The sequence below is a fragment of the Littorina saxatilis genome, linkage group LG8, assembly GCF_037325665.1.
Source record: "Littorina saxatilis isolate snail1 linkage group LG8, US_GU_Lsax_2.0, whole genome shotgun sequence".
Classification (NCBI taxonomy): Eukaryota; Metazoa; Mollusca; class Gastropoda; order Littorinimorpha; family Littorinidae; genus Littorina; species Littorina saxatilis.
In genome coordinates, this window is record NC_090252.1 from 60,645,486 (window position 1) to 60,670,485 (window position 25,000).

At 41.5% G+C, this 25,000-nt stretch overlaps 2 protein-coding genes across 7 annotated transcripts in view; both read right to left on the reverse strand.

Annotated features, from left to right (window-relative positions):
* Positions 1 to 7,034, reverse strand: part of LOC138974775 (uncharacterized) — an 86,231-nt gene extending 79,197 nt beyond the window's left edge. Inside the window, exon 1 of the mRNA XM_070347500.1 lies at positions 6,790 to 7,034. Coding sequence (XP_070203601.1) covers positions 6,790 to 6,841 — 52 coding nt within the window. The 5' untranslated portion in view covers positions 6,842 to 7,034. The remainder of the gene's footprint in view (positions 1 to 6,789) is intronic.
* The window catches only part of LOC138974009 (uncharacterized), a 146,553-nt gene that overhangs the window by 54,159 nt on the left and 67,394 nt on the right, over positions 1 to 25,000 (reverse strand). For 4 of the 6 annotated variants that reach the window (XM_070346698.1, XM_070346697.1, XM_070346700.1 and 1 more), the window contains one exon: positions 16,599 to 17,560. The exons of 1 other annotated variant lie outside the window; for it this stretch is intronic. In XM_070346698.1, coding sequence (XP_070202799.1) covers positions 17,268 to 17,560 — 293 coding nt within the window. In that variant the 3' untranslated portion in view covers positions 16,599 to 17,267. Of the gene's footprint in view, positions 1 to 16,598; positions 17,561 to 17,868; positions 17,923 to 18,379; positions 18,491 to 25,000 lie in introns of those variants that run through there. One more of the 6 variants, XM_070346699.1, reaches the window with a different exon arrangement.

Here is a 25,000-nt window from a genome sequence, read left to right on the forward strand (position 1 = left end):
TCCAATAATAAAAAAAACATCACGGTGTTTGAAACTGTTCATCCAAAGTAAAAGCGGACTACTCGAGACACTATTTTCAGATCTTCGTCCAGTTCTTATGTGTACAACTCAGCGTACCGATCTTTGCTGATCGGGGGCAATGTCCGAAGACACGACATGGCCTGTTTCTGAAGCTTGGTCATGCTGTCTGACTGGTCGACGAACCAGCGTTTACGATTTGTGTTGAAATCATACATGAGCACAACATCATCACTTTTGCAGTACAAACTCTGAGTGCCAATATGTTTTTCAAGTACAACATTAACAGCTATTGTGTTTTCAGCGTAGCAATAGGGTCCGATATTTAGACGAGACAAGTATAATGCCGACGAGTCGAAGACGAGTCGCATTATACTTGTTCGAGTCTAAATATCGGACCCTATTGCTACGCTGAAAATACAATAGCGATTATATAGCTGTTCTGACCTTTATTTGTTGTTCCAAACTTAAACGTGTTTGCGTCGATGCGTTGATCTCAGGTTTTGATAGCAGACGCCGTTTCTTATGCGCATTAGTTTTGCGCAGGCGCCACACTGACTTTGGAAAAAAACTCGATTTGACAACACAGCTGTTAAACAGCTTTTTATTAGTTCATTCGTATACAACAAAAATAAGTTTGAGTTTTTTTTAAATTTTGAACAAGACTACTTATGAAGAAGACCAAAACACAACATCAACGGAAAACTAGAAACAACTGAAGAACTAGGATGCAACACGGGGAGGTAAAGAGAACAGCTAATCCGTACAAAGCGAGCAGACGGCAGCGACGTTTCCAGTTTGGGTGAATGGCATTTATACTTGTCTCGTCATGAAGCGAATTTTTCAACCTCAGTTATAAACGACTACATGATTATTAGTGCCATGGGTTGTACATCAATACTTCAGAGGGGGAGTGGGGTATTTAGTGTGGAGTTACGAGATAGGAAAAGCCGAATGCGAAAATGTGTGTCAGTCGGCAACTGTGAACTAAGCTCACAGGCACACAAAAACGGCTGTTCTGTTGTACTCCCCTGTTTGTACTACATCTTTCGACTTCGGGCATTTTGTGGTGTTTAGGGACAGAAAATAATAGGTTTAGTCCTGTTTCATCGGGAAGTTAGCAGAAAAGGGTATGCTATCGACATTTGTAAAGCTGAAAAACATTCCCGAGAAGAATTTCAATTTGTCAGTGTATGCTGTTGTCGATCAGTGAAACATCGTGTGGTACAGGTGGGTAAACCGGAACCATGCGTCTTTGTTATTGACAATATGCTTTTGGATATTGAGAAAAATGGCCGACTTCCGTAGCTTTATGCTTTGATGATCGAAAGAGACCATCCAATCACAGCCACCGAATTCCCCCACGTGTTTATCGGAATAGCCATATTATCAACAGATTCATTTCTTTTTCCATCGCGGATAAGTCTTTGTTTACGGCGGTCTCTCAGTTCACTAACCAGCAGCTTGATGTGTCTGATGTCAATACCTCTTTCAGACGTTATCTTTTCCATGTGTGCCAGACTCTCACTGTTGTCGTCTGTCTGATTTACCGCACTATCATGCGAACAGTCTTTGGTCTGCCAACCACTTGCGCCCAAACACATGGTGTCGTCTTTATTGTTCACATGTTCCTCTCTACTACGCCTAGTGTCAGTGGCAGGCAGTGGGTCTGTCTCACGTGTAGAGCGTGGCGTGTCAACACAGGGATGTGTACTGTCATGTTGTGACGGAAGCAGGAACTCAGGGGAGGCTAAAAATAGACCGCATGGCGAAGTATGCCTACTGCCTTATTTTTATGGGGGCGAGGACGCCCCCATTCTATACGGATAGTTTCGAGGTTGACCATGGGCAGCGCCATTTTGTTGTGAAATACGTCATCAGTTTGTGTACACAGGAAGTTGTGACATCCGTCACCCTATGGGAGGGGTGACGTCAAAATTGTTCATCTGTAGAAAGTTGTGAAATCCGTCACCCTATGGGAGGGGTGACGTCAAAATTGGTCATCACAGAGTTTGTGTAACACAGGAAGTTGTGAAATACGTCACCCTATGGGAGGGGTGACGTCAAAATTGGTCATCACAGAGTTTGTGTAACACAGGAAGTTGTGAAATACGTCACCCTATGGGAGGGGTGACGTCAAAATTGTTCAACAAAAACATGATATGTCGCTTTGTGCAGGGTCAACTGCAACAAACTCAAACCGAGCCATTCATACCTAGCTGTATTTGAGTGACTTATATACCCGACATTTTTATTTCTTATCTTTAGCACAGGTGTAGGAAAAATCATGAACCAAAATGTTATTTATTTTCTAATTTAACATTTTTTTTACAAATATGACCATGGTCTTTTAAACATACAGTGACATTAAACATTGTTATGTTAAAAAAAAGAAAAAAGAAAAAAAGCTTTTGTGCACAAATCAGAAAATACATTGTACATTTTACCTACAGGCCAAACCGTGAGTGTCTGTGGCAAAGCCCGACCCAGGAAATTGCACTGATCTAAATTGTCAAGAACAGGCGCTTGCATTTGGATGTGTCCAATGATAGTAGGTTTGGTTGTGATCAATCAGAATAATGTAGGAATAAAAATGTATGACAGTTTAGTATGATGACATGTAATTCACATATGCTGAAATATGATATTATACATCATGTAATATTATTATGGCTGTTGCCATGACCATGAAACCCAACAAAGGTTTAATGTAATGTAATTCAAAATACCAAAACCGAGCACCTATTAATCTCGTCTTTGCGCGTGAAGATTGAGGCCGTCTGCCAGTAGCGGTTAGGTCATACAGTGGAACCCCTCTCTAGCGACCTTTAAAATGTTGACAAAAATCGGTCCTTGTGGAGGGGGGTCCTTATAGAGGGAGGGGGGCGGAGTCAGGGGGCCACAAAGAAAGTCAGATTTAAAAAAAAAAAAGAAAACAGAGAAGTTTGAGTTGCTGACGACCGTTCCCTCTGAAAGCAAACTGCTTCGATTTCATGTTTGTCCTTGGTGTCCACCAGTTCTGGTGCATGTACTACCCTGGCCAAGTTTCCTCTCAAGACATCAAAGAGACCGCCCCAGTATACTCTACAGCCTCTGGGCGAACCACCTCTCATAGCTAAAACTGGGTCAATGACCCCTGGGAAGAAGGTCAGTGTCTATAAAATTTTACTCCTAGGCCTGCGGCCAGGGGGGGGGGGAGTATACCGGTACCATTTGAGAATCAGACCAAATGAGAATTGAACCATTTGAGAACATCCTTTTTTTTCAATCACTACATCGAAGGCCTGCGGCCCGGGGTTCACATGGGTTGGTTTGTTTGTTTGTTTCAAACCCACACCCATATACACACATTTCCCATTTAAACCATTTGTCGGCCCCCTGTCGATATTTATCGACTAAGTTCCTTGTCTTATTCTTGTCTTTAGTTTGTTTCTGTGGAGCACTGTGTCACAATGTTTTCTGTTCTTGTTTCGTCAGTCCGTGAAGTAGCACGCCTGTCTTTTGCCCTTTTCTTGTCGCGGCGTATCTATGACGGGGGTTTGCGTCTCCACGCGCCCACTGGTAATGTCGGCTCGCCATCTTGTTGCTCTGCGGAGTTGAAGCGAAGTACGACGACAGGTTTGTGGCCTTCGCCTGTCACCTTCCAGGAGATAAGAGCGTGGTCTGCGATAATGGTGGTCAGAATAGACTCCACAGTTTTAGGTAGGCCTAAAACTGACATCTTTGTGGCTGTTGTTGCTGAAAATGTTGAACTTTTGTCACAGCAAATGTGTTCGTGTCTTGCCACAGCGACCACTCGCGAGAGCCCCCCGAGAGAGAGAGAGAGAGAGAGAGAGAGAGAGAGAGAGAGAGAGAGAGAGAGAGAGAGAGAGAGAGAGAAAGACAGAGACAGAGACAGAGACAGAGACAGAGAGGAAGTCATTAACACCATAGTAATCACGATCTGGTCAAGTTTTATTATATATCAAGTGTAATTACATGGTTACATCCTTGTTATGAAAAAGTGTCAAGGAGTTCCCCTTGTGCTCTTTACAAATCCAAAGCGACGTGAACGCCCTAATTGTGTTATGACACATAGTCGTAGTTCAAAAGCATCCTATTACAACTTCGTGTACAAGAACACTGACGACTTTACCTCAGTTTAAGGTTGCATCGCAGGTTTCTATGAATGTAAAGGATGTTATATAACACGATCACATTTTCGTCTTGCAAATGATAACCACAAAAGACCCGTTTGCTTTGAGGAAATATCTCGATACTTCCCCACCAAGACCACTGACAGCGCTAGGTACTTGAAGATGATTGTAATATTTTGTGATTTTAGTGTCCATTTTCCTTTCTTATTAACTCGTTTAGATATCTATTTTTATTTTTATCTAAACCACATTACAAGCACAATCATAAATGCGGTATAGTAAGTAGAGGTTACATGCCGAGTCTCAGTGATTATTACAAATAATGGTCGAAGTTAGCGGATCATGAAAAATGCGAGCTTTAGCGAGCTTTTTCATGACCGCGAACTGAGACCATTATTTTTTTATAATCACTGAGACGAGGTGTGTAACATCTTTATTCCTCCTTTCTTCAGTTATTCAAAGAAAAGAGGAGGTTTTTTTGCGAAAGTTTGATCGAATCCTATTCTCTCAACCAGTCAACCTGCGCAGGCGATCGATTAATGCGCGGTTGTATAGTTCCGTGCAAATCATTCCATTCTGTTAACACTTCTTGTCAGTTTTCCTATTTTGGGCTACAATCAAGTACACAGATATGCTGTTATTCTGCTGTGGCGGCAAAGGCAGATATTGTGTGTTCTGTATATGTTTTGATATCGCTTAGGATAATGTTTTTTTCGTCAAATGGGACTAGCAGACGAACTTTTGCACCCGTGTTCCAACGTTAAAAACTGTATGAAGTTCAGTTTTCCGGGGAAAATAGTGTATGAAACCCCTTTATGTTGTTTAAATTGATGAGATGTGTGCATTTGGTTGCGTGTGATCTGTGTATCAAATGAAATATTGTTGAAAACTGACCGTCGGATTGCAGTCTGTTGTCGAAGGAACTCAGTGAAAAGAAGGGGAACTACTCTTGTCGCTAGACAAAGTATGAGTTACTTGCCTTGGGAAATTGCTTGTGATGAACGGTTTGAGCACGGCAGATCTAGATTCAGAAAACAACCGAACTCATGGATTTTATATGGAGATTCATGTGTTCAGGCCTGTAGTTGTTAATTTAAATGCGGTATGTTTGTATTGTTTGCTCCAGAGATGTATACTTCGTACATTAGAGCGTTCGGAACTTTTCAGTCGCAAAAAGTAGTACCGAAACAGAACAACCTCTCAACCCATTGCACTATCGAGGATTCAGGCTGTTGCTGGGTCGTTATTTGTTTGGTTGCTGGGTCATTATCGAAAAATAACTACCCCTACAAGTTTACAGAGGTAAAGAAGCAGAGGGGGGAATAATAATTTATATTGGGCGGAGTAAGTGTGTGTGTGCTTGCGCGGCATTGTGTGTGTGTGTGTGTGTGTGTGTGTGTTTGTGTGTGTGTGTGTGTGTGTGTGTGTGTCCGGGTGTGTGTGTGTGTGTGTGCGTGTGCGTGTGTGAGTACGTCGGTCCGTGCTTTGTGCATGTGTGTGTGTGTGTGTGTGTATGTGTGTGTGTCAGTGTGTGTGTGTGTGTGAGCGTGTGTGTGTGTGTGTGTGTGTGTGTGTGTGTGTGAGTACGTACGTCCGTGCGGCTTTGTACGTGTGTGTGTGTGTGTGTGTGTGTGTGTGTGTGTGTATGTGTCTGTGTGTGTGAGTGTGGTGTGTGTGTGTGTGTGTGTATGTGTGTGTGCGTGTGTGTGTACGTGCGTGCGTGTATTTACCGCAAAGGCACATTTGATCAAGACAACACCACGCTGTTGTAAACAAGACAAGTCGCGTAAGGCGAAAATACAATATTTAGTCAAGTAGCTGTCGAACTCACAGAATGAAACTGAACGCAATGCCATTTTTCAGCAAGACCGTATACTCGTAGCATCGTCAGTCCACCGCTCATGGCAAAGGCAGTGAAATTGACAAGAAGAGCGGGGTAGCAGTTGCGCTAAGAAGGATAGCACGCTTTTCTGTACCTCTCTTTGTTTTAACTTTCTGAGCGTGTTTTTAATCCAAACATATCATATCCATATGTTTTTGGAATCAGGAACCGACAAGGAATAAGATGAAAGTGTTTTTAAATTGATTTGGACAATTTAATTTTGATAATAATTTTTATATATTTAATTTTCAGAGCTTGTTTTTAATCCAAATATAACATATTTATAAGTTTTTGGAATCAGCAAATGATGGAAAATAAGATAAGCGTAAATTTGGATCGTTTTATAAATTTTTATTTTTTTATTACAATTTTCAGATTTTTAATGACCAAAGTCATTAATCAATTTTTAAGCCACCAAGCTTGAAGTCCGGGCTTTGTCGAAGATTACTTGACCAAAATTTCAACCAATGTGGTTGACAAATGAGGGCGTGACAGTGCCGCCTCAACTTTCACGAAAAGCCGGATATGACGTCATCAAAGACATTTATCAAAGAAATGAAAAAAACGTTCGGGGATTTCATACCCAGGAACTCTCATGTCAAATTTCATAAAGATCGGTCCAGTAGTTTAGTCTGAATCGCTCTACACACACACACACACACGCACACACGCACATACACCACGACCCTCGTTTCGATTCCCCCTCGATGTTAAAATATTTAATCAAAACTTGACTAAATATAAAAAGCTTACCTTGTGTAAAACACACGGTGAAGCAGCAGAACACCAACACTGTTTGTTCCATCGTGCGTGTATCTCATGTGAGTCGGTGATAAGGTCACTACTGTATTGCTACATCAAATGACTGGCAAAATGTTGTAGTGTTCAGTTAGTGTGTATATCCGATCCTCTACAAAGGGAGATATTAAACATCCGCATTGCCACGAAAGGGTCACCACGCAATACACAACAGCGAGGTGTAACCTAAGCGTGTGGTTGTGTTGGTGTGCGTTTGTGATGAAAGGGCAACACTTGAATAACGGTCTCTAAATTATGTCCTTGTTCGAAATACTTCTGATGAAAACCACTTGCAAAAAGGAGCGCCTCTATTAAATAATTCAACACTATCCATGCTCACACTGTGACGCTTTGAAAGCCAGCCGTGGGGTTAATGACACTATTACTGTTGACAACAGACTGTCCACACTCAAAAGAACACGTTAGGTTTTCCTCGTTGGTTGGTTAATTGGTTGTGTGTGTGTGTGTGTGTGTGTGTGTGTGTGTGTGTGTGTGTATGTGTGTGGGGGGTGTCTTTGTGTGTGCGTGTGTGTATGTGTGTGTGTGTATGTGTGTGTGTGTGTGTGTGTGTGTGTGTGTGTGTGTCTGTGTGTGTGATTGTGTGTTTGTGTGTGTGTGTGTGTATATATGTGTGTGTGTGTGTGTGTGTGTGTGTGTGTGTGTGTGTGTGTGTGTGTTTTATTACACGCCTTAACCTACCTTAGTTTACCTGACTTTGCCTTGCCCTACATTACGTTGTAGGTTGCGCACCCTCGAGAAAGAGAAAGCCGTTAGAGTTAGTACCAATATTTGGACGTACCTTCAGCTCACGGCAATAAACGTGCAAAGCACACATACATATTCGAAGCCAATCAATAACTCTTAACATGAACACATATAAAACATGACATTGTGGCGTAAAACTCACTCGTATGCTGTGTTCAGACATATGTAAACACAATCTTAATAAAAGTTAACCTTTCAAAGATATACTGCATCCTTACTGAGGAGTATATAAACGTAGCTGGGGTGGTTGTCTACTGGAACAAACGAAATGGCATTTGTACAACATCTTCACTCTGATGGTTTAAAGGCATATGTACGCGCTCCCGTGTTTACAAAGTGTAGTTTGCCCATAATCGATGTCAAACGCACCATAAGACCATGTAATGACGATATGTCGCCATGCGCGGACCATATACATGCATTACAGCTTGTTTTAGAGTCTCAAAAACTTTGGATGTAAACAAAGACGCGGAGTTATTTCCCTTGCGTCAACGCTTCCTCTGTTGGCAAATCTATAAATAGGACGATCCAGATCAAAATGAAAATTAACATATCTCAACATTGAAGGGGTCCTAGACCACAATATTTTGCAGGGAACTTAATTTAGCATGTCTCCAGCTGTTGGTAAAGCAATTAGCGTGTATAGTCATCGAGTACATATGGCTTTAAGACAAGACAAAGCGCAGTCTTGACGACACTCAGTGATGCTATTTATGGTTGTATTGCAGTCAACATCATAGTGTCATAGGATGGCTACACGAACGTTAGATGTAAACTACAAGAGAATACAATGCCCAAGTGAAATAAAATAACACATTACTGTCTCAAAAGAGAAATGCACATTCTGGGTTATAAGAGGCAAATAAATTAACATTGCAATAACATTATAAATAATGTCATGTACAGTTGTATAACTGACTTGAGCAATTCTGTCCACGGCCACACCTATTCCAAAAAGAAACACACAGACACACATACACACACACACACACACACACACACACACACACACACACATACACACACACACACACACACACATCTACAGCTAGAGACGTTCATTGAAAGTGGAACACATAAACTTAACCCGTGTGTGTGTGTGTGTGTGTGTGTGTGTGTGTGTGTGTGTGTGTGTGTGTGTGTGTGTGTGTGTGTGTGTGTGTGCGCGCGTGCATGCCTGTGAATATTTGCTTATTAAAACACATTATGACTGTGTGTTTGTGGGTGTGTTTTTCTACAATTTCTGTTTGTGTTTTGTTCTTAGATTTCTTTTCTTAATTTTTGTTGCATTGGTATTTTGTGAATCAATGAGGATTAGCTGTGAGGAAGAAAAACGCGAATATGTTGCTTGTATCCTTGAGCACTAACATGTTCGACACCTGAATTCGAGGTCTATCTGTCTATATATCCATTGTTTGTAGGGTGCGTTGGGAAATGTGTATATACAGTATTAACACCAAGTGAAAGTGGAAAAGGGTGAATGTTGGTGGTGGTTGGGGTAAAGGGCTTTTCTTTATTCTTTGCTGTCTCGATGTTACCGTCTAACATCTGCCCCACGAGTCCGAGAAAATGTCCCTCTTCCGCCGTTTTGCTGCTACATGTATAAACCATGTTTTATTCCCCTCCTTTTTGCCCATGCATTTAACACTTTCTGATGCTCTATGCCTCACGCCCTTTGCGAAACTCAGGAATGACAAAAGAAGGGGAGACATTCCAATGTCGTCTGTTCTGACGGCTTGGAATGAACAGTCACGGTTGCCCCTTATGTGTTGATCATAGCGTACCAACAACTCAGTCAACTCAGGAGCCCGGGTATCTCAGGTGGTAGCTAGGGCACTGGACTTGCGACCGAATACGGGCCGGGATGGACACGGGTCAACTGTATGTGCAGACCCAGAGACGGTATCCATCTCCCACCCCCGTGTCACCACAGTGGCACGTAAACGACCTCGGTCGTTCTGCCATAAGTGCAGATGGCTGATACCACCTAAGCACGCGTACACTTGTGTATCTCATCTAACGTCCGGTTAACACCCGGGAACATGAAAGGCTGAAGATGGGTTTGGGCGTAAAACTTGAATTTCTCTCCCCTCCTGTGGGAGGCGCCCTTCCGCCCGTTCCCGTTAGCGCACTAACAATGCTAGTAGTTACAAGCCTGTGGGACATGAAACATCAAGTTAGGTGTTGATAAATCAGTGCCCGCTGTGCGGTGGTGCTCTCACAAAATGCATACCTTGCCTGGTATACACAGTACACACTGTGTGTTGATCGGGGCCGGACATGGTGTAATAAAGCTGTTTATATATGAAGGCACAGCAAAGGTTCTTTACAGAGGAGAGGGATTTTGACTCAAGTTTTGGCATAAACATACAATGGCGCCTGTCTACATCGCGCACGTTTTGGACCTCGCAAATTACCTAGCTGCATGTTTTGTAGGAAGCCATTCACTAACTGGTTACATTACTTCTTTGTTTTCGTAAATACATTTGCAATGTACATTTATTTCATCATCTACCTGAGATGGTTGGTTGGTTAGTTGGTGATTGTTGTTTGTATCGTCTCTTCAGCAGGCAGCTCTATCCTAGGCCGATGCACGTGTGTTTCCTTTGTCAGTTCACACGGCAAGCTCCATGCTTAACAACTTGTGACCCTCCACCACGGAATGAGTCGCATGTCACCTTTTCATGATTTTCATATTTTTACATTTTCTTAAAGAGTTGTTTTATTTTCTATCCAGTGGTGAAAACCGTTTTAGCAAAGAGTGAACACTTTTCGAGTTATAAGCCTGTGGCTATGGTGACCCTCACACTGTGACTAGACACTCCCCGGACTTATATTAAGCCTAGCGCAGAACCGCTTGAGGTGACATGCGACTCATTTCGTGGTAGAGGGTCACATATTTACATGCAGGTCTATCGCTGTAAAGAGAAGGATCTGAAAGTTCATTACTTTCGCATTTGTTTCTTCAAATCTTGTTAAAGGTCTACTGGGAAGAAAAAGAAGAGAACGAAAAGATTTTTTCTGTGTGGAGAAATCATTAAGTGTTCCCTGAAGATAGTTTGCATGGCGTTAACTTGACAAATTGTCGTGTTACTTGTACCAGGTTTTCCCGATCGCTGTGACATATCCCTGTGGTTGCTTCCCTTGGTCTTATCATGTTGACTGTCAACGTCCCTTGTGTCAGTGCAGACAGTGTTTACTGATTCAAATTTCCATGAAGACAGGTACTTAATGTTAACACCATGACAGATCTTTAAGTTGCTAAGATCAATTAGAAACATAACCAAATTGAACGTGTAGTGTATGTACACACATCTTTGACTAGATCGCAAAGAAAGGCTGAAGATGGGTTTGGAAAACTAAACTAGTGACGACGACTTTATTAATCGGCAACAGAGCTCTCTCTGCCTGTGTTAAAGTGAACGGGAATATAGTACCAACAATAGTGAGGAAATCACAACGAAGAAAACTTTACTCGACAAGGAAGACTCTGTAATTGCTCTTTTCCATCCGCGGCCGAGATGTGCGTGTGTCAATGGGGCATTTGTGAGACTTTCATGGCTGCAATGGTATAAATATCCTCTATTAGCAGCACATGGTTCTGACGTCACGGACCAACCAACGACGACCTCTGATAGATGAATTTTCCTTTATTTCTCAATATTAACAGACGCCCTTCCCACCACTCAAAACCAGGACACTTTTGAAACCGCTCTTTGTTTAAACGAGTCACGCGTTACACGGTAAGACGCTCGCGCTCACTATGCTCCATTTTCCCATTCTCCCGTTGACTCCGCATTCGTTGTTGTGCGCTGAAGCCTAAAATGCCTTCCAAGGCGTAACCAGGAAAAATACTTTGTTTTAACAGGGCGTCATTTCGAACCTGAAGAATGTGTATCACTATCAGGTTTCAATCATTCACGCTAAATCTGTTTTGTACGTGAACAATTATCAACAAATTATTTTAGCAGCATTTTTTTAGCTGCGAACCACTTCTTAAACCTAATCAGAAATAAAAGCAACCCACCCAAATGAAACAAAACTGATACATATGATATGAGAGTTGACATATCTGGTAGTATGTGAGGCTCAGCCATTGGTTGCTCACTATAAACAAAACCAGAACAATAAATTAGAATGGGTTGCACAGTTTATTTGTTTGGGGTGGGAAGTGAAACAAATATGCAGAGCAAAGGACGTTTATTAACAACTATTGTGTTTTCAGCAATAGGGTATGATATTCTGACAAGACGAGTATAATGTCAACGAATCTAAGACTTGTTCGAGTCAAAATATCTGACCCTATTGCTACGCTGAAAACACAATAGCGTTTATTTTGCTATTTTAACACACAGTTATTTGTTGAAAACATGTTTTTTTAGTCACAACTACCCGTATGGTCCACGTTGGCTATTGCAGACTTTTCAGTGCGCGTACCCATTGCGGATGTATACCGACGAAAATCAACGAACATTTAAAAAAAAAAACCCACACGGATCTGTATCTGAGATAAAACCTGATGCTTCCCATTACATCAATTTGCCCAGTTGAATATGACGTCACGTTGCATAATGTTTGTTGTTCGAAAGTCTGACTTCTCCTGCGATCAATTTTGCGAATGGTGACTGTGGAAAATCTGCAGATGATGAGAAAACAAGGATTGTTTGAAAAGATAGTCAACGACTAATTGTTTCAGATTGGTAACCTAATTTTAACATTGCATCCAATGGGCGTTGTATCGGGAAAGGAGGGTTTGCTGATTCAGTGCAAAACACTGGAAATACCGTCTGCTGGACTGCCGCTGCTAGATTTTGCAAGGTGTGTTGCCTGTCAAAGAATGGGATATTAACAGGACGTTATTTCATACACGAAAATAAAAAGATGTTGCAATTTATATCTTCTGTCGACCATTCACAGGAGCAAACCGGACCAGGTATACGAGCACTTCATCCACGGCGATACAACCGAAACCACGCTTTTTTGTGCAAATATAAAGGACATTTAGCAACTTCCCTCGGCCGAACGTTCCCTTGTGCACGCATGCGCACGATACAGAAATCAAGTTCACAGCGAAAGTCTCAGGGTTTGGAAACATGAATACACGCATGCGGGAACAAAAGAAAAACAAAACGGGTAGCGCCGTATACTGTATGGCAGCTCGCTTTCGCCAGGGAGAAAGCAGCAAGAATTTCCATGAGGGTAACCTCACAGGACTATATGAATCTTATCCTTATATATATCAATACAATTTAAATACCGGCACGGTTGGCCTAGTGGTAAGGCGTCCGCCCCGTGATCGGGAGATCGTGGGTTCGAACCCCGGCCGGGTCAAACCTAAGACTTTAAAATTGGCAATCTAGTGACGTCTGGCATTATGGGTTTAGTGCTAGGACTGGTTGGTCCGGTGTCAGAATAATGTGACTGGGTGAGACATGAAGCCTGTGCTGCGACTTCTGTCTTGTGTGTGGCGCACGTTATATGTCAAAGCAGCACCGCCCTGATAAGTATGGCCCTTCGTGGTCGGCTGGGCGTTTAGCAAACAAACAAACAAAATACAATTTCAATCGGCTGGGTAGGTCTGGTACATTGAACGTGCTTGTTACACCTTATAGAAGTGATGAGTAATGCGTGTAGTCGGCTGCAAAACACTCTAGCTTAACGACAGATAAGGAAGTAATCTGTATTAGAAGCAGGGTGTGTGATAAAGAAGTGGTGTTCATCAAGCGAGAGACAATTATTGACAAATTGAAAAATACATTAAATAAAAAGCAAATTTAAGCTAATTTGGTGTGAGAACTACAATACTTGTCTGCGTATGAAAGTGCATGCATGTAACATTGTCAGTGTGTATGTAACATTGTCAGTGTGTATGTAACATTGTCAGTGTGTATGTAACATTGTCAGTGTGTATGTAACATTGTCAGTGTGTATGTAACATTGTCAGTGTGTATGTTTTTCTCTATCAACAGAAGAAACAGAAACAAGACAAGACAAAATAAAGACAACATTAATTGTTTTATTAACAAGAGTACTATAGCATAAGCAAACACGTGCACCTTTACATCCAGCCCTCGCCCACGAGAGGGACTAATCTAACGATTATACGTTAAATAAATGTTCAAAAAAATGAACAAACAATAGCAGCACAAACACACACACACACACACACACACACACACACAAACAAACGCACAAACCAACAAATATCAAGCAAACAAACAAAAACATTATCAAATGCATAATGAAATATGTTTGCACAAGCAACACCACTGTAAATGTCGGGGGGGGGGGGGGTGGATGGAGATCCTCTGTGAATTAGGGGGTAGATTAAAAAGAACAACATTATTGCAGGTATTAACCGTCCAGCACAATAAATACATAAGACATGGCATGGTACAGGGCCGGACCAAGTTCGTTTGAGGGGGGGGGGGGGGGGGGTTCTAACTGAAGGCAGGAGTCGAGGGGCCGCCCAGGCCCCGGTGGGGTGCAGGGGCAACGCCCCGCTGGGGGGTCTGGGGGGCGAAGCCTCTCATAAGCCGAGAAAATTTTGCATTTGTGAGGTCATTTTTTGGTCTTTCCTTGCAATTGGGAATCAAAATTACACATTTTCAACACTTTTCTTTTCTCTCTGAGAGGTACATTGGAAGGCAAGGGGGGGGGGGGGGGGGTTCCGGAACCCCAGGAACCCCCCCCCCCCCCAGATCCGGCATTGTGGTATCAACGAATAACGACATTTGTAAAAGGTAGAATAACACAAGGCATTAGACATATTAACATATTTAAGTGAGAACGGAATGTGCCATTAATAACAAATAAAAGTCTTCACATTTACGGCATTTGGGAGAGCGCAAGGATGTCAATTCCAAAGATTACTTAAACAAAAGAGCAGACTGGACTTGATAAGGTTGATACAAGACAGAGAACGCCTTTATGAAACCTACAACTTGATTCAAGTGGACTGATGTTTAAAAGTTAATAAGTTGTAATGACATAACCTTAAGTGCTCTGTAATGTAAACGTTTGGCCCGCGTGGGTATAATCGACTATCACCTTGGTCATTCATGTACACACAGCCCAATCAATCTGCTACCTTATTCTGGCAATATCGCAAAAGTGCACTGCCGACACGACTGACCGAAACGTGTTTCTTTGACCTAGTGCTAAAAAAAGGCTGTATGAACGGAAATATCTGGTCTACAAACCATATAGCTGGAATCAGTTGACATACCCTGGTTATATAATTATGTACTATTGCATTCAGGATAATGCATATCGACAAATGCAGTCGAGATAACCATTAGCCATTGTTATTCTTTTCTTTCTGTCTGTCTGTCCACCCCCCCTCTCTATCTCTCTGTCTCTCTCTCTCTCAAATTTGTTTGAATAGTTTCAATTAATATGTAAGATTAAACCATTATATACAAAAATTATATAGTTTTGATATATCCATCGATTAATGATATCATGGTACCCACAAATAAAGCGATTTAACTGTAAAATATAAGAAAATCAGTTTGCTTAAAATAGCAAACGCTTCCACATGTAGTATGTCAGTAAGCAACAAATACACTAAATTAACCATACATTTAACCGCTGTTACGACTGTACTGTGGTACACAACTTGGTCTTGCAGATTTTCACAGAAATCTTTGTAGTTAAGGTTTGTCTGCCTTCACGTGTCCCACAGCCAATATTCAACTTTGCTTGCATTTAAATAGTAACGGTACATTTATCGCACAGCCAAATTGCTATTCTCTATTTACATTAAGTCAAGTTTTGAATAAAAGTTTTAACATAGACGGCGGGAATCGAGAGGAGGTACGTATGTGTGTGTGTGTGTGTGTGTGTGTGTGTGTGTGTGTGTGTGTGTGTGTGTGTGTGTGTGTGTGTGTGTGTGTGTGTGTGTGTGTGTGTGTGTGTGTGTGCGGGTAGTTGTAGAGCAATTCAAAGAAAACTACTGGACCGATCTTCATAAAACTTTACATAAAAGTTCCTGAAAATGATCTCCCCAGACGTGTTTTTCTCTCTCATTTTTATTTATTTAAATGTCTTTGATGACGTCGTATTCAGATTTTTGTGAAAGCTGAGGCGGCACTGTCACACTCTTATTTTTCAGACACATTGATTGAAAGTTCGGTCAAGCAATCTTCAAAGAAGCCTAGACTTTGGGATGGCATTTCAGCTTGGAACATTAAAAATTTTTCTATGTGTTTGGTCATTAAAAATCTGAACATTCTGATCAAAACCAAATGTGTATTCGATCCAAAAAATGAGTTCTTCTTATTCTTCATCTTCTTCTGATTCAAAAACATATATATATGTTATGTTTGGATCGAGCTCAGAAAGTTACACAGAATAGAGAAAAGTATGCTTTCCTATGAAGCGCTGTACACTACTGAGCTTTACTGGCTTGTCACTTCAATCAATCAGCGAGCCGGCCGCGGGTGTTGTTGTGAAATTACGCAGTGCGTTCAGTTTCATTCTGTTATTAAACATATTGACTACATGTATTACTTTTGCTTTACGCGACTTGTTTGTGTGTGTGTGTGTGTATGTGTGTGTGTGTGTGTGTGTGTGTGTGTGTGTGTGTGTGTGTGTGTGTGTGTGTGTGTGTGTGTGTGTGTGTGTGTGTGTGTGTACAAACGCTTGTGTACGTGTGATGGTTATTGGGTTAGTGCAGGAGTCACATCATTGCTGAAGCAACGATTGGTCTTTCTGTCACAGATTGAAATATTAACAGTCAAAAGCTGTACACAGCCATCTGACAGATACCTACTGTACACATAACTTTGACGTTGCCAACCAAACACAATGGTATGCGGTTTGTCAGTTCGCATCTCCCGCCAAAATGTTACTGACATTTCCCGTGATTACATCTTTTACAATGTTCTTACGTAATCAAACGCAATGTCGTGACGTAAAGTAACCTAAATAGAAAGAATTCTCCTCCTTGTCGAGATAAATTGACTTCCATGTAGGCTTTTTACGTAATAAAAATTTATTCCCAAAACAAGTAGTTGTTGACTCCTTGCATGAAAGTCAATGAACATTGGAATTTTTTTTCTCAGGATAGCTGCCTGAGGCATTAGCAAAGTTTCTGGGGACTATGTGCACCTGATACGTTCAGTAACTTTAACACCAAAACTGGACACGCATCCACAGGGATAGCAGCCCACATTTCATCGAGACCGGGGAAATCCACAAGGACAATAAGGCCTACAAAAAAAATAGGTGTGGGTTACGGTAACCCGACCTACCCTATTTTTAGCGGCCGACCCTATAACTTGTTATTACATTTGTAAAAAAAAAAAAAAAAAAAAACCAAACACAAAAACGAGTGCGTAAAACGCAATGAAAGTGACAGCGCTCGAGTCGCACACTTATTTCCCTGTCGAGTAGGTTTAATTTGTACACATTAGAAAAAACAGTTAAAAAACAAAAAGTGATTGCCTACCTTCCTACCCTATTTTTTCGGGCTATGTTACCTTAACCACACCTATTTTTGTTTTTGGCCTAATGTATATAACAAATTGTTCTATCAACGTTCTGTGGTATGTTTGGAACAATGGAACTCTGTGGGTTTTTTTTTCAAACAAGATTAATGATGACGATCGTTGCCTCAAGATATACGTACAACATCGCCTCACAGAAAGAAAACAAAATACATGTTACAATTTGGTCAGGTGATTGTAAACAGCGTCAGCTTTCTGATCTCCACGTGGTGTTGACCCCAGTACGTTGTATACGCCATCGGGTTGTGCAGTCTTCGTCACTTCCTGGATACCATTGGGATCAGCACTCTCAGTATTGCTGCTGCGGAGAGCGGAAGACGCCTGCAGCGGTTGACGAGGGAACGCTTGTTGTTGTTGCTGTGCTGCAGATGCTGGTGTGCACTGGTCAGGAAGGGGAGGGGTGTCCAAGTCGGAACTTTGGTAGAGGTCGTTGATGTGCTCCTCGAATTCTGCAGACAAATTCAAGTATCATAGTGCAGAATTCGGTACAACTACCTTAAATCTGCAAGAGGCTGAACATGTTACTTTTATATCTTTCCCCTGACCCCTTGTGGTGTCAAAATTAATCAGAACACCCCCTTACACAAACACACACATACACTTGAGAATGACTCAACAGAAGTGAATACTGAGTAATGTATAAATACTTTACAGAAGACTACCATTTGTAGTCGGGTATACAATCATTATAAAGGCGTAACGCAGAACAATGTGTGTGTGTTTAATACACAGAAGGAGCCAGCAAAACATAACTTACCATCATCTGATGCATTGTCTTCAGCCTTGTTTTCCACAGCTCCTTTTCTGTGTGCTAAAACCGAAAGCGTATCCGAGAATGGTTTCAAGAACGAACATCATTTGCAATGCATGTTCACTTTCATGTTAAACAATACATATATCAAGCAGAATTCATCAAAACCTAATTAAACTGAAGTGTTTCTAAACTATACATGTTTACATCACATTCATAGCAAACAAACTCTTACAAACTGTACATTTTAGAGAATTTGTTTTTAATTTTTGAATCTCAAGAGCGCATGATAACAATCGTGCAGAAACAAACGAGGTTGATCCCATCTAGCATTGAAGGAAATTAATTATAACGTATCGTAATGTTTTATGCCCACAGAATCAAAATACACTGAGTCTAGGCTTTGCAATCAATAGCTACACTTATATTTGTACACAACAGGAAATAAGATTGAAGGGCTTGCTCTGAAACTCACTATTTTAAGATAATGTACTTATTAGTATCACACTAAGGTTACCTTTTCGTCTGTATACAACGACGACGATTGCGATGACGACGATAATGACCAGGACAGTAGCACCAACAGCTACGCCTACAACGACCCATGGAAACGGCTCAGGGTCATCATCTGTAATACACACTATTTATTAGTTGAATTAAGCGCTTAAAGTCTCTCGCGTATACTTAACATGACGGTCTCGAATAGCAGCTAGCATCTGCTGAAGGGACATTAAAACCCAAAAACCAAAACCATACTTAACATGACTCTACTTCAGGTTGTAATCAATTATGAAAATTATGGTCGCGGATGGACGTGTTCCGGCCGCTTTTGGGCGTTAAACTACAACCTAATTAAAACACATACAGGTGTAGGTAGAAGGATCTTTCGCAACATACACAACAGAACAATGATAACCAATGATAACGAATGGGCTTTCTCCCTTATACTCACAAGCAACAAGCAACGTGTAAGTGTGATTAGAACACACTTCTTCTTCTGTCCCCGCACCCCAGACAGAAGTACAGACGAACAGAGTCCCGTTCTGGTTCCTGTGGACACTGGGGACCCGCAGAACTACGGTGTCCGTGACGTCACGCCAGGAGATGGTGGCGGGCGGGTTGCCGTGCTGTGCTGCAAGATGGCTGCACTCACAGGTCAGGTCGCTGCCTTCTGTCACGTAGTCTGGACACGTCGTGGTCAGGTTTGGTTCGGGTTTCTCTGTGGACAAAACCAAGACACTATTTTCAATGTCACATAAACATACTCCTCGTCTTTGAGTCATGCTACGGACACACCTCCAGCAAACCAGTGTCCTACTGGAAACGTGTCTTGTCCCAGAGCTTAGTTTTGCATCCGAAAATATGAGACGACAGACTTTAAGAAATTTGGAACAACTCGTATGGAACTCTTGGTTCGGCAACATCTCTGTATCATGAATGCTAGCAGTACGACTGCAATGAAGACCAATTTTGACGCATACTAAATTCCAACGGCTGAGGTTCAGCCCTCAGCAGAGTGAGAAATACTAGCTGCATGAATTGATTGACGTAGGTACAGGTAAAACATTGAATACAAAAATACAATACCACCGAGCGGTACAGTTTTAATATGTGAAAAGAAGCCTTTGTTTTATGTTATATGATAGGGTAGATCTATGTGTATCTTCTAATTGATTGATTCGAAGTGGAAAGTACCATACATTTAAAAGCTTAAACCCTGATAGCACGAAGGAATCAATCACATACATGCACAGTTGTTGGGGAATATTTTAAAGGAGACAGTTATTGGATTTCTAAAGATTATAGGCGAATGAAAAAGTTGAAGCGAAGTATACGTACCTGGATAACATTAACAAGAGAAAACAATGAGATTCTTCGGATAGGATTCTTTTGTTAGCATATATATAGACAACAAACTGAACTGACCAATGTTGATCGCGTCTGCAAACTTTCGTCCATCACCAGGCTGTATCTCCACGTAAAAGTAGTGAGTGGTCTCTGATGAGTTTAGCTGCATGGTCATGGTACAGGTACCTCGCTTGTACTCCAGTCCGTTGACGTCAGTGAATGATGATAGAGTGAGGTGAGTGGTATCGCGCAGCACCCTTCTCATGGTCATGGACTACAAATAAAAAGCGCAGTTTCAAACTTCATCATTTTCTTAATCAACGTTTAAGGTTGGTTTACGGGTGCAAACTATGCCTTCCGACATACAACTGTGTCACTATTTTCAGATTATGTTGATTATTCAATATCTGTACTTAAGAAGATGTCAGCAGCAAAGACACAGACACCACGTTTTGAAACTGCCATAACAATACAGTTCCAACCCTCTGTCACCTCAGAGAATCAGATTATATCAAACTGTGCTATTTCCTTTTTGTTAAGCAAGTTACACACTAATTAATGTGTTGGTTGTCATAGTAACCCTCTGGGGGAAACTGAAGGACACTGAGCTGTGCTCACGTCACGTTTTACACATGAAGATCGTGAATATTTACTCAAGAGAATCTTTGGAAAAATAATCTTGATAAAGCTCAAGGATAATAAATAAACTGTTTTTTTTAAAAGGCCTCCCAGCATTAGCGCGTGAGTTTACTATTACTACTGCAATGGTTAATTGCATTGACAACACGTAACTCACATCGTTATTGGGCAAGTAATACCACAGACAGGCGACACTTCCGTTTGGTCCATACACCTTGTTCACGTGCACACGTCCTGTCACTGTGAAGTTGCTGTCCACAACGAGGCTGCTGTTTTCTGGAGCGCCTGGATCTGAAAGTATTAAGATTTACCTTGGTTTTTTTTCAATAATGTTTTGTCATCTGTGAAAAGTACCCAATTGGTATTGTTGTTAACAAATAAACTTGGGAAACAAAATACTGAAACACATTTTCCACGCCAATGGAAGCAATGATTACTGTGGAGTTTCATTCAACCTTTCTGTGCTAGTTAAGGCCGTCCACTTGACTATCTTGAACACTTCTTGGATCAAAGATTACTTTTACAGGGATCCCGTGACCGCCGCTAGATTAAGGGTACCCTCAAAATTGACCGGACAATGTTGGGGGGTACCATGATTAAAAAGCGCTCATGTATTTCAGCAATAACTTGATGGATCAACTGCTTTGAAACTTTCAGAATATTTTACCTACATAGACGTACTTTTTTCTTCTTCTTCTTCTTCTTCTTCTTCTTCTTCTTCTTCTTCTTCTTCTTCTTCTTCTTCTTCTTCTTCTTCTTCTGCGTTCGTGGGCTGAAACTCCCACGTACACTCGTGTTTTTGCACGAGTGGATTTTTACGTGTATGACCGTTTTTACCCCGCCATTTAGGCAGTCATACGCCGCTTTCGGAGGAAGCATGCTGTGTATTTTCGTGTTTCTATAACCCACCGAACTCTGACATGGTTTACAGGATCTTTTCCGTGCGCACTTGGTCTTGTGCTTGCGTGTACACACGAAGGGGGATAAGCCACTTGCAGGTCTGCACATAAGTTGACCTGGGAGATCGGACAAATCTCCACACTTTACCCACCAGGCGGCCGCGGCCGGGATTCGAACTCACGATCTTCCGATTAAGAGGCCGACGTCTTACCACCACGCCACTGCGCCCGTCTACTAGACGTACTTAGAGTGGGATTGTTACATATATTTGTTCAGTCATGTAATGCTCCGGATTTGGTTTGACTTTCTCTCGTATGTAAAAGTTGTCAAGTTTTGCCTATAACAACTGTTTGTTGATTTGTAATTTGCCCCTTCCGTTTTTGTCTGGTCGAGTTTTAGGGTATCCTTTTTTCAGCGGCTAACATGATCCCTGTAAAAGAAATCTTTGATCAGAAAGGTGATCCAAATAGTCAAGTGGACGGCTGGAAATGGCATAGAAAATGTAAATGAGATGATACGGAAATTAATGCTTGAATTGTGGAGCACAATGTGTCGCAATACTTTTGGTGTTGTTACTCAGTTTGGTTTGTTTTGATGCATGGGTACTCACATGCCACGAGCAACGTGTAGTTTTCAGAAGACAGAACAGCATCTGGTGTCTCTTCACCCCACACAGACGTACATACAAATACAGTCCCACTCAGGTTCCTATCCACACTCTGGACGTTCAGAACTGTAGTGTCCGTGACGTCACGCCAGGAGATGGTGGCGGGCGGGTTGCCGTGCTGTGCTGTAAGATGGCTGCACTCACAGGTCAGGTCCCTGCCTTCTGTCACGTAGTCTGGGCACGTTGTGGTCAGGTTTGGTCCGGGTTTTTCTGTGGACAAAACCAAGACATTATTTTCAATGTCACATAAGCATAACCCTTTGGACTACGAAAACAGCACCTCAAACAAGTCAGTGTCCTCCAAAATCTACTGTACATTTTTCTTGTGCCAGAGCCTAGTTTTACATCCGAACATATGAGACGACAGACGTCAAGAAACTAGGAACAAACCGTATGGAACGCTTGGTTCGGAAACATCTCTGTATCATGAATGCCAACAGTACGTCGGCAATGCAGACAGCTGACAAACTTAATTGTATCAGTAACACTCAAGGACACATTTAACTATACAGAATGACGTGCAGTTTTGTAGCATTCATATTCATGCGCATGAAGTATAATTTCACACACAAATGTACATGCTTCAATATATAAACAGAAGAAAACATTAATCCGTAATTTCCAATGTTCTGTCTAGCTAAAACGTTTATATCACACAGAATCAATGTTGGACTAGAGGAAGATAATTTTAGATATCCTTTTCTTTTTATATTGTTTCACAGATCTAACGTAAGAGTACCAAGCACAATGCCCACAGTTTGAACAAAATTATATGTGAATGAATGTTTGGTCAGGGAACAACATTCGTCGCAATCATTTTTTGCTGAGTTTTTGTTTGGAGAAAAACTTACAACAACAACAACAACAACAACAACAACAACAACAACAACAAATAAATAGTTGTGTGTTGACTTCACAATGCATGTGGCATTACATGAAATAACATTATGCTTCATTTGGACGCATCCAAAATCCAAAGGTTAAGCTTCATCCTCGGCAGAGTGAAAAAATGCTGGCTGAATTGATTAACTTAGGTGCAGTTACAAAAATAATTTGAGAAATACAAATCCTATACTGCACAAAAACAGCGAGCGGTAGATTGTTTGTATGTAAAAATATGCCTATATGTCCCATGTATAATGATTGGGTAAATCTATGTTGATCTTGTGGATAGTTCATTTGAAATGGGATGTATCCTTAAAACCAAAATTTCAAACATCACAATTGAATCAATAACACAGACGTTAAATTGTTGATTGGGGGGGGGGGGGGGGGGGTGTTGAAATGATGTGGTTTTACGATTTCCTGAGAGAATAGTTTCATGACAAAGTTAAAGCAAAGTAAAAGTCCCCAAATAGCACGAATCTAAAAATAAAATATTGAGATTCATCGGATGAGGGGTTGTTTCAAGCATAGAACTGACCAATCGTGACCGTGTCTGCAAACGTTCGTCCACCACCAGGCTGTATCTCCACGTGAAAGTAGTGAGTTATTTCTGAGGCGTTTATCTGCATGGTCATGGTACAGGTACCTCGCTGGTACTCCAGTCCGATGTCGTCAGTGAATGAGGACAGATTCAGGTGAATGTCAGTGCTCGGCACGTCTTCAATGGACTGCAAGTAAAAAAATCGCAATTCCAAACTTCATCATTTTTTTTTCAAACATACATTCTCGATTCATGAAAACAATGTGTCTTGGAGTTAAGGGTGGCACCGATGATACTGACACATACACATACTAGTGTAGATCTTAGATTTATATTGGAAATAAATCAACCTATAAACAGGATACCCTAGCTGTACTTCAGGCTTCGCTTTGTAGTGGAATCTACTGTGAGGATTCCTTTGATATGGTTGAATTGAAAACGGATGATGAAATCACACACGCCTTCTGCTGCTGCTACTTAGCTTCTCATTGTGGCATATATACAGCTACCAATACTATTAAACCAAAAACATTGTATCAACAACTTATATGTTTAAAGTAAGCATGCAGGCAATGTCCTATTTCACTTGCCCAATTTTGTTTGAGGACAGGATCTTGCAACAAAGTGTTTAAGTACATAGGTCCCAAATGGGGATGTTTAAGAAAAAGCAGTTTGAAAGAAGACGACACAGAATTCAAACGGCAAGGCGCAACTTATCTGTTTTGGACAAGCTGAAGAATATTTTATCTGTTATTGTTTGTTTGTTTGTTCGTTCATGGGCTGAAACTCCCACGGCTTTTACGTGTATGACCGTTTTTACCCCGCCATTTAGGCAGCCATACGCCGCTTTCGGAGGAAGCATGCTGGGTATTTTCGTGTTTCTATAACCCACCGAACTCTGACATGGATTACAGGATCTTTTTCGCGCGCGCTTGGTCTTGTGGTTGTGTGTACACACCAGGGTGTTCGGACACCGAGGAGAGTCTGCACACAAAGTTGACTCTGAGAAATACATCTCTCGCCGAACGTGGGGACGAACTCACGCTGACAGCGGCCAACTGGATACAAATCCAGCGCGCTACCGACTGAGCTACATCCCCGCCCCATCTGTTATTGTTATTTGCAGTTTGTTTCCCCCAGCGGTCTGCTAACTGTCAGCAGTGGGTGTTATCTCTCTGTATCATTTTGCTGTATTTCTGCTGAAGGTTACGCTGTAGCCGTTCGAGCTTTTCCTCCATAAACATGTGTTTTTTTTTCTAAGACAGCCCTAGACTGGTCTGTTTGGAACTGGTTGTCGCACACCGTAGGTACAATGAGGCATACACCCGGTGTTCTTGATAATGGTCAGATTTAGATATCGGCCTGCTCACTCGTATTTGACTGATGGTTTGGTTATATTAAAAAAAAACATGACTGCATAGTCATTTTTGACGTCATCGTCTTTTTCAAGTGTGAAACCCTAGGCTGATTAGCCTTCTGAGAAAGGTGGCATGCCTTTACGCAGGACTCCATCTCTTGCTGACATTAATGCGGCCTTAACCAACCCATAAGGTGGGGTTTTGGGCGCAAACTATAAGCCTCATCGCACACTGAATACTGTTGTCACTATTGCAAGCTGTTTTCTTTTAGATTTAGACAAATGCGTACTTAGCAACAAG